Source organism: Diceros bicornis, chromosome 11 (genome assembly GCF_020826845.1).
Source record: "Diceros bicornis minor isolate mBicDic1 chromosome 11, mDicBic1.mat.cur, whole genome shotgun sequence".
NCBI classification, from domain to species: domain Eukaryota; kingdom Metazoa; phylum Chordata; class Mammalia; order Perissodactyla; family Rhinocerotidae; genus Diceros; species Diceros bicornis.
The window spans coordinates 1,909,787-1,923,984 of NC_080750.1; the positions used below are offsets into that span (position 1 = coordinate 1,909,787).

The 14,198-nt window shown below is 36.1% G+C and overlaps 1 protein-coding gene across 8 annotated transcripts in view; it reads left to right on the forward strand.

The window, feature by feature from the left end:
• The window catches only part of GSTCD (glutathione S-transferase C-terminal domain containing), a 126,049-nt gene that overhangs the window by 16,132 nt on the left and 95,719 nt on the right, over positions 1-14,198 (forward strand). For all 8 annotated transcript variants that reach the window (XM_058549847.1, XM_058549846.1, XM_058549848.1 and 5 more), the window contains exons 4-5: positions 589-840; positions 4,996-5,089. In XM_058549847.1, the coding sequence (XP_058405830.1) occupies positions 589-840; positions 4,996-5,089 (346 nt within the window). The remainder of the gene's footprint in view (positions 1-588; positions 841-4,995; positions 5,090-14,198) is intronic.

Consider the following 14,198-nt stretch of genomic DNA (forward strand, 5'->3'; position numbering starts at 1 on the left):
TTCTATGGAAACAACATTCAGTGCCTCACAAAGAAGCAAGAACATTCTGATTTTTAATGAAATTGAAGTTTAGTGGTGGCGCTAGGGAGAAAGCATCTGATCAAGAGAAAACAAAAAAAAATTAATTTACATTAGGAGTAATGGTTTCAAATTTTTCTAATTTGAATAAATAAAAGCCTTACTTTAAGGGCTGCGTCACAATAAAAAGAAACTACTGATAAATGCAGCTACGTGAATAAATCTCGAAAACATGAAGCTACGTGAAGAAAGACACACATTTCATGATCCCGTTTATGTGAAATTCTAGGAAAGATAAAATGATATGCATGGAAAGCAGATCTGTGATTACGTGCAGCTGACAGGGGAGCAAAGGTGGACTGCAGATGGTCACGGGGGACTTTCTGGTGTGATGGTGTTCCAGGACTGGAGGATTGTGGTAGTTGCACAACTGTATAAATTACTAAAATTCGTTGTTTGAACTGCACACTTAAAATGTGTGAATTTTATGATATGGAAAGTTACTTTGATATAGCTGTTGTGAACAAAACAGATATGTATAGTAATAGGTTTTGTTCTTTGCCCACCTAGGTAATTATCTGCAGGAAACTTTCTGAAAGGCTGGTAGAATTTCCACTGCTGGCCGCCTGGTACCAGAGAGTTCAGGAGGTGCCAAGAGTGAAAACAGCAGCTTCTCGCTGTGGGATCCAGTTTCTCCGTTTACCAGAGTTGCCCACCACCCCCAGCGAACAGCACCCAAACGTCAGTGAGACCCCTGGGGCAGAGGAGCACAATGACCCTTTGTTTATAGGAGGCCCGAGACCAACTATGACCAAGTTAATGGTACTGAAACCGCTTTTATTAACATTTTCTTTGCAAAAGTCCATGTCACAATGTTGCCGAGCATTCCACCCCAACTTGTAATCATTTATTGACATTGTTTTTGTTATAAATTTTATTTGTAGCTATCTTATATCACTCGACCAATTAATATTTCTGCTAGTCTTTTGTATTTATGTGAAATATAGTAAATTGAAGATTTTTAATATTGTTTGTCTTTAGAGCCAAATAAGTCAGAATATATATTTTTGAAAAGTATTTTTCTTAAAACTTTTCTTTTTATATTCAAGACACTGAAGTCATATTACACCTGGTCAGATTTATTGTTTTTAACCTGATGTTTTTCTGTTGCAAAGATTTGGTCTCAGTTCTTTAATTTTGAGATGATGATTTGAATTACAGAAATATATAGATGAATATCTCAATTTACTTTCCAAAGTTTTGTCTAAATTTTAAGATTTTTTTAATTCTTTGAATTTTGTTTTGACTTTATTCTTTGATTTTAATGCCTTTTTATATGGTAAGAACACATATGATTTATTTTTCTCTCTTTGCAGCATAATTTGCTTCTAACAGTACTAATTGTAAAAATTTTCACCAATAAGCTTTCTTTTCTCTACCATTCAAAACAATCTACAAAAAATTTTTTGTTTTTAACTTAGACTATTTGAAGATTTATTTGAACAAAGAATTCATAAGTAATTCTATTCATCTGAGTTGTACTGGAAAACTATTCATTGTATTTTCCTACTTGCGTTAGGAAGTATTTAGTTCTATAGTTAACAGCAAGTTTGCTGATTTAGAAAAAAACAAGAAGATTTTAGTAGTGACACCAGTCCCTTAGCTCTTCAGCTAAGCTTTGTGTTAGCCTAGTGATGAAATAATGAACCAGGATTATATAGTTGAGTTTAGAAGATATCAAAGCTTGTCCAAAGTTTGATAAGTCTTGATCAAATAGTTAACTGTACAGAGATCTCTCATTCATCTCCTGAGTGTTTTTAAATAAATAATCAGGAGAGTAATCTGCTTTGTATTAAAATACTAATTTTTAAAATTTCAACAAACCGAGATTCTGTGCTTTTAATTCACGTTTATGCAGAGTCTTGAAAGAAAGATTGGTAATTCAGATTTTTCTATCTCTGGTTTTCCAGCAATAGAATAACATTAGGAAAGACATTTGCATTTTATACATTTGAAAATATTTATAAACAAAGAGATAACTAAAAGTTAAATTCAGAAAAAGTCAATAAATAATGTAAAAATAAGCCCTTTTATAATACTATAAAAAATATATAGGAATCCTGAAATTTTTAATTTAAGGGGATGTGTTAGTTCAGGTCCTCTAAGAAGCAGACCCTAATATGGAGTTAGATGTGCAAGAAGTCTGCTGAGGGAAACGTCTGTGAGGGAAAGTGGAGAGGGAGCCAGAGGAGGCTGGGAGAGCCTTAGGCCGTGAGGCAAGTTTGACCCCCGTGCCTGAGACAGGAAAGGAGGGAACGTTGGGTCAGAAAAGTCTTAGACTTCAGTATAGTTCTAAGGAAGTTTTGGCAAGCCAGTGGGGAATCCTTGAGCTGGAATCATCTGTGAGAGAGTTCCATGTTTTTCAGGAATGGGTCTGCCACTCTCAGTCGTTGGCTTGGGAGCAGTCCATGGGAACACTATGCTGGGGACCAGGTGACGGGTCTTGTCCCAGCTTTGTAGCTCAGCTAACATTGCCTCCTGTCTTTCAACCAGAGGGTCTCAATTTCTCCATTTATGAATTAGGAGAGTGAAGTAGACCTTCTGTACGATTCATTTCTGATTTTAAATCTTATGGTTGTATACAAGTTGAGTGGGACGTTACATCCACAATTTTTTAGAAAGGAAGGGTTCAAATCTGAAAATGTTAAAATTTCAATTTTCATTTAATTTAACTTGATAGTATATATCAGATACAATAATTTTTCTTTTTATTTGTTTTGTTTTTTGTTTTTTGTGAGGAAGATGAGCCCTGAGCTAACATCTGTTGCCAATCTTCCTCTCTTTTGCTGAGGAAGATTGGCCCTGGGCTAACATCCGTGCCCATCTTCCTCTACTTTATGTGGGACGCCTGCCACAGCATGGCTTGATGAACAGTGCTTAGGTCCACGCCCGGGATCTGAACCTGTGAACCCCAGGCTGCGAGAAACAGCACGTAAACTTAACCACTACACCACTGGGCCAGCCCTGACAGGGCATTGTTTTTGCTACTGACTAGTGAATTTCTCTATTGACATATATTTTGAAAGACAATGAGTATTATATCAAATTAATGTATTATATGAATGTATTAATTTTATTTATACTGTAACTTTTCATTTCTGTATAGTTACAGTATGTTCTGCCAATTACATGAAAGTGGTGCTGAGTGGATGCCTAAGATAGGAAGGTTTTTCTTAGGAACATGTACATCTCACCTTTTTTTTTTTTTGGTCTGTTTTCTTTGACACAATCTTGCCTCCAAAATTTCCCTTATTCTCCAGAGGTTTTAAATTTGTTTATTCATTCAGTCAGTTAAAAAAAGTCCACATATCTCCTAAACCCCAGGCATTGTTCTGAATGTTGGCTACATGAAGGACAAATTGGACTGCCCTCATAGAGCTTAGATTCTGGTGCGGGAGGTAAACAAAGGAAAAACACCAATAAATGTATAACACATTAGGTAATGATAAGGCTGTAAAAAAATAACATGGGATGAGGGGGTGGAGGTGATGGAGGTTGGATCCCTTGTAGACAGGGTGGTAAGGAAGGCTTATCTGACGAGGTGAAGACGTTGAGCAGATAACCTGAATGAATATTTGAAGATTTGGAGGAAGTGTCTAGGCAGAGGGTCCAGCTATAAAAAGACCCTGAGCAAATCTATAGAGACAGAAAGTAGATCAGTAGTTGCCTAGGGTAGGGAGTTGAGGGGAGAATGGAGAGTGTCTGCTAATGGGTATGGGGCTTCTTTTTGAGGTGATAAAAATGTTCTCAAATTAGATGGTGGCTGTGGTTGCACAACTGTGAGTATTCTAAAAACCATTAAATTGTATGCTTTAAAGAGGTAAATTTTATGGCATATAAATTATATCTCAATGTAGTGGTATTTTTAAAAAGACCCTAAGGTAGGAATGAGTTTGGTGAAATGAAGTTCAGTCCAGCTAGACTAGAATAAGGGAGGTAGAGAGGTATATGATGTTAGAGAGATGTGTTCCTCTTTCTGGATGCAAGTAAGAGCTCTAGACCACTATACCTATAGATACATCTCTGCCCCAATAAAAGAATCTCTACACTCCTTCCTTTGGGACTGGGAATTCAGCTAGTTTTCATAATGGAAAGTAATCTCATGAACTAACTGATACAAGGGGTTAATGATAGATTCTCAGGGATTTTTCTTTTGAATAGGATATTCCTGAAGATAAAAATACCTGAACCATGGATATTTATCCTGTGGGCTGTGAACACAGAATGTGATTGGAAGGGATCTGGGAATCCATGTGTATGCCATGCCACTGTCTGTAGATCAAATAAATAAATGCACAACTTTTAATATGGGGAAGGAGCCTGAGAGTTTTTTTATATATTGAAAAGTGGTCATAATTTTTTAAAATGGTGGGAACCATTTGGTTAAAACAAAGGGATCCTTTTCTAGAGACATTGCAGGCACTTGTAAAAGACTGGTAAGGATGATATTTTTGGGTGTATGTCAAATTGAAGGCTTTTTGGTCCTGTAAATGTAGCTCCTAGGCTGTGGGGGGATTTTCGCATATGTAAAGACAGACCTTAATGGGATATATGTAGAGTCAGTTTTTGATTACATGGATTGTTTTTGATAAAACTTTTATCCTCAGGTGACTTTTCTGTTTGATGCCCAATAAATTTCTAGGTAGCTTATTACTTCTATATAGTTTCAGGTAATATTAAAACATAGCATCAATTTCTTTTATCTCAGTATAAAAAATAATAGAAAAGTAACTTTGCTGTCAAAAGCTCAACACTGTTATCATATTTCTTTTGTAACTAAATATTTTGAGGAATACATGATGATTGTTAATATTTATCTTCCTCCTCACCACTATAGAAAATAGAAATTTGGCCTTCTAGAACATAACAGGAGTTTATTAATTCATTCATTTGGAAAGGGCCTATTTCCTTTTCTAGGAAAAGGGCATTGAAGTGATGTTTTCTCCCCACCCTTGCCCTGCTTGGACCCTTGACTGGAATAGTCTTCCTGCAGCAGTGAGCCCAAAAGAAGGTGAGTATTTTTTTCTCCTTACTCATAATCTGGATCCCCTCTTCAGATCCATCTTCCAATTCTCTAATTCTCTCTTGGGCTATATCTAATAGTCTGTTATACTATCCATTGAGTTTTCATTTTATTTTTATTATAAAAATTTTGTATATATACATTACTCAGATTTAATATTTTACACACTTTTTTACATTTGCTTCATCTATTCCCTTCTTTTTCTTTGCTGAAGTATTTTGAAGCAAATTCCAGGTAACATGTCACAGTATAGTACACACATCTGAAGAATATTGACATCCTAAATAATCACCATGTCATTATCACACCTAATAAAAATTAACAAAATTTACTTGATCCTCTGATAACTAGTCTGTAATCATTTTACCCTATTGTTTAAAATATTATTTGAAAAAAAATTTTTCATAGTTAGCTTTTTAGTTAAATAATTATATTTTTAATTGCTAGAAGTTATATTTGGTTTGTTTGTTTTGGTAATAACCTTTTCCTTGCTTGTTTCAGTTTCCTCTTTTTATAACTTTTTGAATATAGTTATTTTATATTCTGTATTATTTCTAATAGCTGATGTCCATAGAGGTCTTGTTCTGCTGTTTGTTTTTTCTATTGACTTCACTCCTGGTGTCTTGTTTTCCTATTAGTTTGTAATTTAAGATTGTGAATTCATTTTGGGGCGACCTAAATTTGTGCAGATCTTGCAGGGCCTGGGTTAGGAGTAATTCCCATAGAAAGGATTTATATTTGCTTATGCCCGGCATCTCAAGCTACTAGAACTTAAGACCATTTAACATTAGTTTTTCAGGTTGAGATTCCTACAACCTTTTCTATCTGGAGCTGAGGTTTAAACAGACAAGTTACCTTTTATCATCTTCCTTTGCTATTGAGTGGGACTTTTTTTTTTTTTTTTTTTGTGAGGGAGATCAGCCCTGAGCTAACATCCATGGTAATCCTCCTCTTTTTGCTGAGGGAAACCGGCCCTGAGCTAACATCTATTGCCAGTCCTCCTCCTTTTTTTCCATTTTTCTCCCCAAAGCCCCAGTAGATAGCTGTATGTCATAGTTGCACATCCTTCTAGTTGCTGTATGTAGGATGCGGCCTCAGCATGGCCGGAGAAGTGGTGCGTCAGTGCGCACCCGGGATCTGAACCCAGGCCGCCAGTAGTGGAGCCTGCGCACTTAACCGCTAAGCCACGGGGCCAGCCCCAGGACTTTTTTTTTTAATGCATCTTTTCATAGCTTTTCACAGTTTCTGCATTCATGTAGTGATATTGGTTCTAACTCTCCACCATGCTAGGGATCAAGGACCAGCCTCTCCTCTTTGTCTCGCTGTTCAACCATCCATCCCTATTTTTAGCAAACACCCTCCTGGCAGCTGTGCTGTCAGTTCAGGATTATTACACTGCTTTTCAGTTTCTTTTCTCCTTTTTAAGGAGAAAAAGATTTTCCTTACTCTCAGAAATCCATTTAGACATGTACAGGATGATTGTTGAATTTTAAATACCATTTTAGGCATTTTTAGGTGGAGAACTTTTTTATAGCTCGGTGTTCTATTTCTTTAATTGTTCACCTATTCTTTAGTTTTATAGTAAGCCAAATATAACTTGATTTTCAAATGCTCTTTGCCTTCCTTTTTCATATTCTTCTCTTCTGTGATGCTTCCCATTCTATTCGATTCTGTCAATCAAGGGAATAATTTAGGATTCTTCCAGAATGGAAGATTATGTTGGGCAGTTAAGAACTCTGCCTCAAAGATATTTTATAAAAATGAAATTTATTTTTTTGGTCTTTAAATATATGAAAAATAGTCACTAATGAATTTGTTAATGTTTATATTTTAAGTATTTTCTGACTTTTTGAAAAATTTAAGTGTTTGTTTTTATTGTACTTGTAATTGGATTTTTGGTATACTTTTCAGTTATAGTATAGATTTTGAACAGGTTGAAACTATAGTTTCATAAAAATCAAGTTTTCATTAATATTTATATTTATCAAGAAATGAATACAGAGTTTTCTACATGCCACGTATTTTGCTTTATCCATAATTAATTTACTATGAAGCCAAAATAATATTTTGACTTATTAATTGAGCAATCAGTTACATCTGCTCCCAACTCAGAGATGTGACATTAAGCATTCGTGCCTGGTCGCTTTCCTGGTTAGATGTGCATATCTCACAGCTCATAGAATCTGTTACTTATTCTATCCCTTGAATTGAATCACCTTGTTTTCATAAATATTATGACAAATAAGGAGCTACATGGTTTACTCACATTTCATTCACTATTTCTTAAAAAGTTTATAGTCTTTGTTAAACTAAGGCAGAATGGTGGCATTTTAGACTTTCTGTTTTCAATTCTGGTAGTTTCAATTTTGCATGGTAATAGAATCTTTGTGAGATGAAATTATTATACATAGAGGTGTGGAGTGTTGTCATGATATGCGTTCTAGTACTGCCTTTTAGGAGAGATTGAATTGTAATAAGATTTTATTGGTACTTGGTTCACTTGGATGTCACAAAGACTGACTCCTTATGCTGAATCCACTAAGATACCACCAAGATTGCACCATCCACCGTCGAGATTGTGGTGCATATTATGAGAATCATCCTCATTACTAACAAAGGCTGTGTTAATCCTCATGATGGAGTCTACTATATTTCTTTAGCCTGTCTAATCTCCCACCCTCTGCTCTCACTCATTTCTCTCCCCACACCCTGCATACCATTCCCTGAACTTTTCTGTTTCCTTATACAACCTACGTTTACTATCTCCAGGCATTCACTTTTATTTTTCCTCCAGCCTTGAATATTCTCCCTCCTGCTTCCCCTTTTATTGAAATTATACTCATCTTTTAAGGATCAACTCAAATGCTGCTTCCTTCATTAAGCCTGCTGCATGGGCTATGGAGTCAGCCTGCCTGATTTCAAACCTGGGCTACTAACTTGCTAGGTTACCTGTGGCCAGACTCTCAATTTCTCTGTGCCTCAGATGCCTCATCTGTAGAATGGGAAAGATAATAGTACCTACCTTATGAGATTGTTGGTACATTCAATGAATGAATATATAAAGCCCTTAGCACAGTGCCTAGTAAATAGTAAATGTTAAATAATACTAAAATAGTAGTCAGAGTTAACTACCCCCCTCAACATTCCTTTAGTACTTCCTTGTACTGCATTTTTGGTGTTTATAGTATGCCTCTCTTACACTATAGTTACTTGTATGCATGTTTTCCTTCTCCCATGGACTGTGGACTCTGAGTATGGGACCCTGTGGATAGGGCCTCAGTCATTTTTTATTAAATTGAATTGAATTTTGAATTGAGACTACAGATCCTTTTTTTAACTTCCCAAGTTTCTACTTACACCAGGCAACTTTTTGAATTCTTTTGTTTCATATAGATTTAAAAGGCTAAAACAATTGAGACTATTTAGTTTGAAGAAAAGAGACCTGAAGATGTAATTCGCATCCTCATCGTTGTTGTTGTTGTATTTTCTATGGACCGTTAGGAGTAAGTAGCAGATATCATGCTGCCTCACTTCTAAATACCTAACTTGTGCTTTAAGAGCAGGAACGTTTTCTTACACAGCCATAGTACAATGATCAAAACAGGATATTTAATTCAGTACATACTGTTAGTCGATAGTCCAGTCAGTTGTGTTACGTTTGTCAGGTCTGTTTAGTCTCCTGTAATGTGAAACAGTCTCTCAGCCTTTCTCTGTCTCTCAGAACATGGACTTTTTTGAAGAGTTCAGGCCAGTCTTGCAGCATGTCTCTCAATTTGGACTTGTCTAATGTTTCCTCATGATTGGATTCCAGTTATGCATTTTTGGCAGGAGCACCACAGAAATGATGTTGTGTCCTTCTCAGTGCATCATATCAGGACGCACTTTATGTCAGTGTGGGCCCAGTGATGTCGACTTGAACCAACTGGTTAAGGTGGTGTCTGCTACGTGTGTCTACTGTAATGTTACTATTTTGCTCTACTGAATTAATAAATAGTTTGTGGGGAGATATTTGAGACTACATAGTAGCTTGTTTCTTTTCAAAATTTCACTCACTAGTGTATATTCATTTGATGTTTCTTGCCTGTGATAGTTGCAAAATGGTGATTTTTCAGCTCCATTGTCTTTCTATAATTATTAGATGCCACTCTAATGTAAGAAAGTTTTTCCCATTTATCCACCTATTTATTATCAGTATTGACTCATGAATTTTTATCTTAATAAATAAGTTATAATCCATCAATGTCATTATTATTTCAGTGCTCAAGTTGTCCCAGGTTGTGAGTCCCTTCAAGCTGGCTCCTGATCCTTTGGAAATGCCCAATCATTCTATGATCACTTCCTTAATTTCTGGCATAACAAAATATACAGGCTCATTTTTGTCATTTCCCTGCCCACCCCTAGAATCAGCTGTTTCTGCAAGGAGCCCTGGTTTCTTTTAGGAATAGTATTTAGAAACTAAGATCTGGGCACTCACTGTGCTCATAGCTAATGGAGTGTTACTGCTTCTAGGTCCTCTCAGCAGAAAGGTGTATGATAGCTAGGTCTATGAGGAAATAGATGTGCATATACACACGTGTACGTACACACACGGATAATCACACACATCAATGTCTACATGTCTCTGTCTCCTTATCTATATATATATATATTGAAAATCATGAGTTTGTACTGATACCTCTAATTCCAATCCAATACCACAAGATTCTTCCTAGTTCTTTTGAATTCAATCTCTGTATCTACCTCTTCTAACAGTAAAAATCATAGCTCCCAACATCACCTGTGTATTTGCTCATTTGTTCAGTCCTGCAGTATATGAACAGTAATTTCAGAATTGCTATACCCATGCATCTGTGAAAAATATGCCTACTGAGTTGAATTCCGGATTGTTTGCAGTTGTTTTCACCCTTGAGGGTATATGGTGCAAGTTCTCATGCAGATAGTTGTAATCAGATGGTGCTATATAATATGAATTATAAATAGTGAGGAATGAAAAGTTTGTTAGTATTAATCACATCCCCAATAGAAAATATTTGACCAACAGTCTCCTACTGCACTGAGAAGATTCAGGCAGTTGCGTACTCTCTATTACTATTTGGCTTCAAATAACTGATTTCCTACTTGAATGAACTAGGATCCACACTCTCTGAGCCTGAGGACTCCTTCCTTTTGTTAAGTCCCGTGGCACCTCTGTTCTTGCACTCTGAATTTCTGCCCTCTGACGATGGAGGAGGGAATGGATATAGTCTTTTGCCTTCAGACCTAGAATAGAGCTGCCCTAAGCCACTCACTCCGTGCAGTATTTCCCTCTGGCCCTTCTGTTCTCCAGTAGTTTTTAGTTGATTTTTTGTAGGTTGTAGGTTCCTGTATTACGAATTGCTTCTAGCCCAGGGTAACCATATCAGTCATATTGGAGGGAGGGGAGTCAGAAGCATGACCTTATTGGGATAAAGGCCACAAGAAGATAGTTCTTAGGTGTCGTTCCGGTTATAGTCTCTTTTATTCTTATGTTCAAAGTTCCACTGTCTTAGAAATGTGGCTCAGTTAGGTATACCTGAGGCCTTGGTTTTTCTTTAGAGCTACACGAGAGCACCATCTCCTAGGGAGACCGATATGGGAGTAGCGCGTAAAACCTTAAACATCACCACCCATTCACCCTCACCCCTGCCACCCAGTTTAGAGTATATACTTATCACTTGAGATAAAAGAAAACATTTTAATGGCACAGTTTTGCCAGAAGGAGATAGTAAGTTCTCTCCTTCTTGAAGGCTTTAAACCCAGTAGATTTCATTTGCTTGGGATAGTCATGGATTAGAACAAGGATTGCAAACTAGTGCATTCTAGCTCCTTTTATATAAATCACTGATTGAATTAATGGTTCTAAGGGAATATACAATTTTTTAATCCTAGTGGCAGACTATTCTCTCTTAGTAGCAAGATATTTCTTTTTATCAACCTTTATGTATGGCAAGTATAGACGACTTAGATTTTATATTTAAAAGCTTATCCCGGTAAGGATCATTTACGTAAATATCCAGTTTTTTTCTCATTTATTTTCTGTAAAATGTTTGGGGTTGAAAAGAATGAATTGATCCTTGACATGAGGAAAACATATAAAATAAGATGGTGATACATGCCGTAACTAGTGAAGAGTGGCCTCAGTGCAGAGTCTGTGCCCTCACCCCCCGCTTTGTCGCCCTTCCTTTCTTCTTCCTCCAGAAGTGATTGGGTGAGCAAGGGAAGAGTGTGTCAGGTCTTTGGAGATGGTTGGATCCAAGGCAGAGAATGGAAAGACTAACCAGAGCCTTTGCTCCCACAGGGATTCTTCACAAGTTCTTACCAACCCTAGGGACGTGGTAAAGAGCATCATTAGTTGCTGTTTGTGCCAGAAGGCCACGCATGCTAAAAGTTCACCATAACAAAGAATTGTCTCACCCACAATATAAGTAGTGCCCTCCTTTGGGGAATCTAAAACATAAAGTTTGTTTTAGGGCCTCTAGGCAGAGTGTAAGGAAGCTTCATTGCCCTAAACCATTGCTTTTCAAAGTAGGACATCCATCAGAATCATTCGGAAGCCTTGTTAAAACAGATTGCCCGGACCTACCCCAGAGTTTCTCACACAGGTCTGAGCTGGCGTCCTAGAATTTGCGTTTCTAAGAAGTATCCAACTAACCCTGCTTCTGCTGCTTTAGGGACCACACTATGTGGAGTATTACTCGAGGTAACTGAGATAGTGCATGCATTGGCTGCTTGATTTCAAACTTTTGCCACCAAAATAAGAACAACAAGATTAAAGCTTTCTATTTTTCTTTACAACCTAAAAAATTATTTTTTTGCTGTTATTGTGGAGTACATCACATATAAGAGCTTGTGCATACCTCTGAACCGTGTGGTAACTATGAAAACTTCTACTTGAAGCCAATTATAGCAACAAATATAAGTGGAATAGCAGTATTTTGATAATGTAAATAAAAATAACTGTCTCTTTCAAGAAATATTTTTTTCCTGAAATACTAGTCTTAGATTCTTATATTTTCCACCACACTAGACAAGATTCAAACTTAACATATTTGTTTTCTCAGTTCGAAAAAATTATTCTCCAGTGAGACAACATAAGGATATATTCTCCCCAACATTTTTTTGTTTATATTGAATAACTTTAGATTATAAAGGCTATTACATTTTGAACTTTTTGGCATTTAAAATACTAAAAGCACACTAAGAGAATGAGATCAAAGGGGGTTTTTTGTCCACTTTTCTGGGGAAAAAATTCCCTAACATAAATGTTTTTCATTTCTCTAAGTTATACTTAGCTGTGAAATCCAAAACCTGACCGTATTTGACTCAGAACTCTACAAATTTATAGCTGCTTTCTCTTTCAAGGGTGAGGTTCTTAACAAGCATTTTGGTGCTTTACCAAAAGTAATACAGTCTTTCATTTAAACTGCATTTTAATCTGAAGCTAAAAGCCTCTAAAAAATAGTATATATAAATATAGGCAGAATTTATATTAAATGGTTTAAAATATAACAAAGCCTCAAAGAACAAGTTTGTTATTTGCTTAGTGGTGTTCTTTTGATTGAGTGCCAAACACTAGTATATACAGGTGTAGAGACCAAGATGGAGAGAGAGAGAGATCACATGTTATGCATATGAATGATTTAGTGCAGACCATGTGTGCAATTCATTTTTTCTAGTAGAAAGTAGGAGAAGTCAGCAAGAAATAGTAGAAGTAATGGAAACTGGCAGAGAGTGGGGTAAAATTTTACTAGGCAAGTTCTTCAGATTATTATAGCATTAGACGTTCCTTGTATACAAATGTTAGTCTTTTGTAGAATAATAATTAATCATACTTGGTAATCAAGAGAGGTAGTGCCAATGGTAGGAATATTTTTATATCGGTTTTAATCAGTAACCATTAGGTGAATTTTTTAATTAAAAAATAAAAGTACTGTGCCATGTTGTAATCTTTGCTGGAGTAGAAGGTGGCATAAAGAGGTGGAGAACTAGTAGAAAGCTGTCTTTATTTTTCAGCTTTATTTTACTTTCTTGATGTGAAATTTTGAAAGGTTTTAAGTTTCTTTGTGTGAAATGTTAAAAGTTTAAATAAGAAAAAAGAACCATATAAAATATACAATTTATTATAATTATATAGTAATAACATTGATTTTTTTTTTATTTAAGCCTTTTTTTTTTTTTTTTTTTTTTTTTTGGTGAGGAAGATCAGCCCTGAGCTAACATCTGTTGCCAATCCTCCTCTTTTTGCTGAGGCAGGTTGGCCCTGGGCTGACATCCGTGCCCATCTTCCTCTACTTTATATGGGACGCCACCACAGCATGGCTTGACAAGCGGTGCATCGGTGCACACCCAGGATCCGCACCTGTGAACCCCGGGCCACCGAAGCAGAGCGCACGAAGTTAACCACTACGCCACCAGGCCGGCCCCTATTTAAGCCTTTTTTATTTTAAACCTTCAAAAAATTTTAAACCTTTTAAAGTTTCACATGAAGTAGCACTTAATTTAATCAAACTCTCCTCAAATTTATGTATAGGTTTAACACAATTTTTATTAAAATCCCAACAAGATTTTTTGTAGATATCAACAAGCTTATTCTAAATCTTACATGGAAAAAAGAATTTGGAAAAGAATGGTAAAATAGAGACAATCATTCTATTCAATGTTAAGGCTTCCGGTATAGCTACAGCAATTGGAGAGAGAAACATGCATCAGTAGAGCAGGACAGAGAACCTACAGAAGGGTGTAAAAGAACTCAGTGGAGGAAGGGGAGTCTTTTCAACAGGTGACGTTATATAAAAGTCATATAAAAGTTAACTCAAAATGGATCATGGATTTAAATGTAAAAATTAAAACTACAAAACTTTAGAAGAAAATGTAAAAAATGTTAAAAAGCTTTGGAAGCTGGGATAGAAAAGGAGTTCTGACACCAAAAGCACAATCTGTAAAAGTGTTTTCAAAAAATTGGACTTCATCAGAATGAAAAATGCTCTGCCAAAGACTGTTAAGAGGATGATAAAACAAGTTGAAGACTAGAAGAAAATGTTTGCAAACCCCAAATATATACAAATCTGACACAGAACTT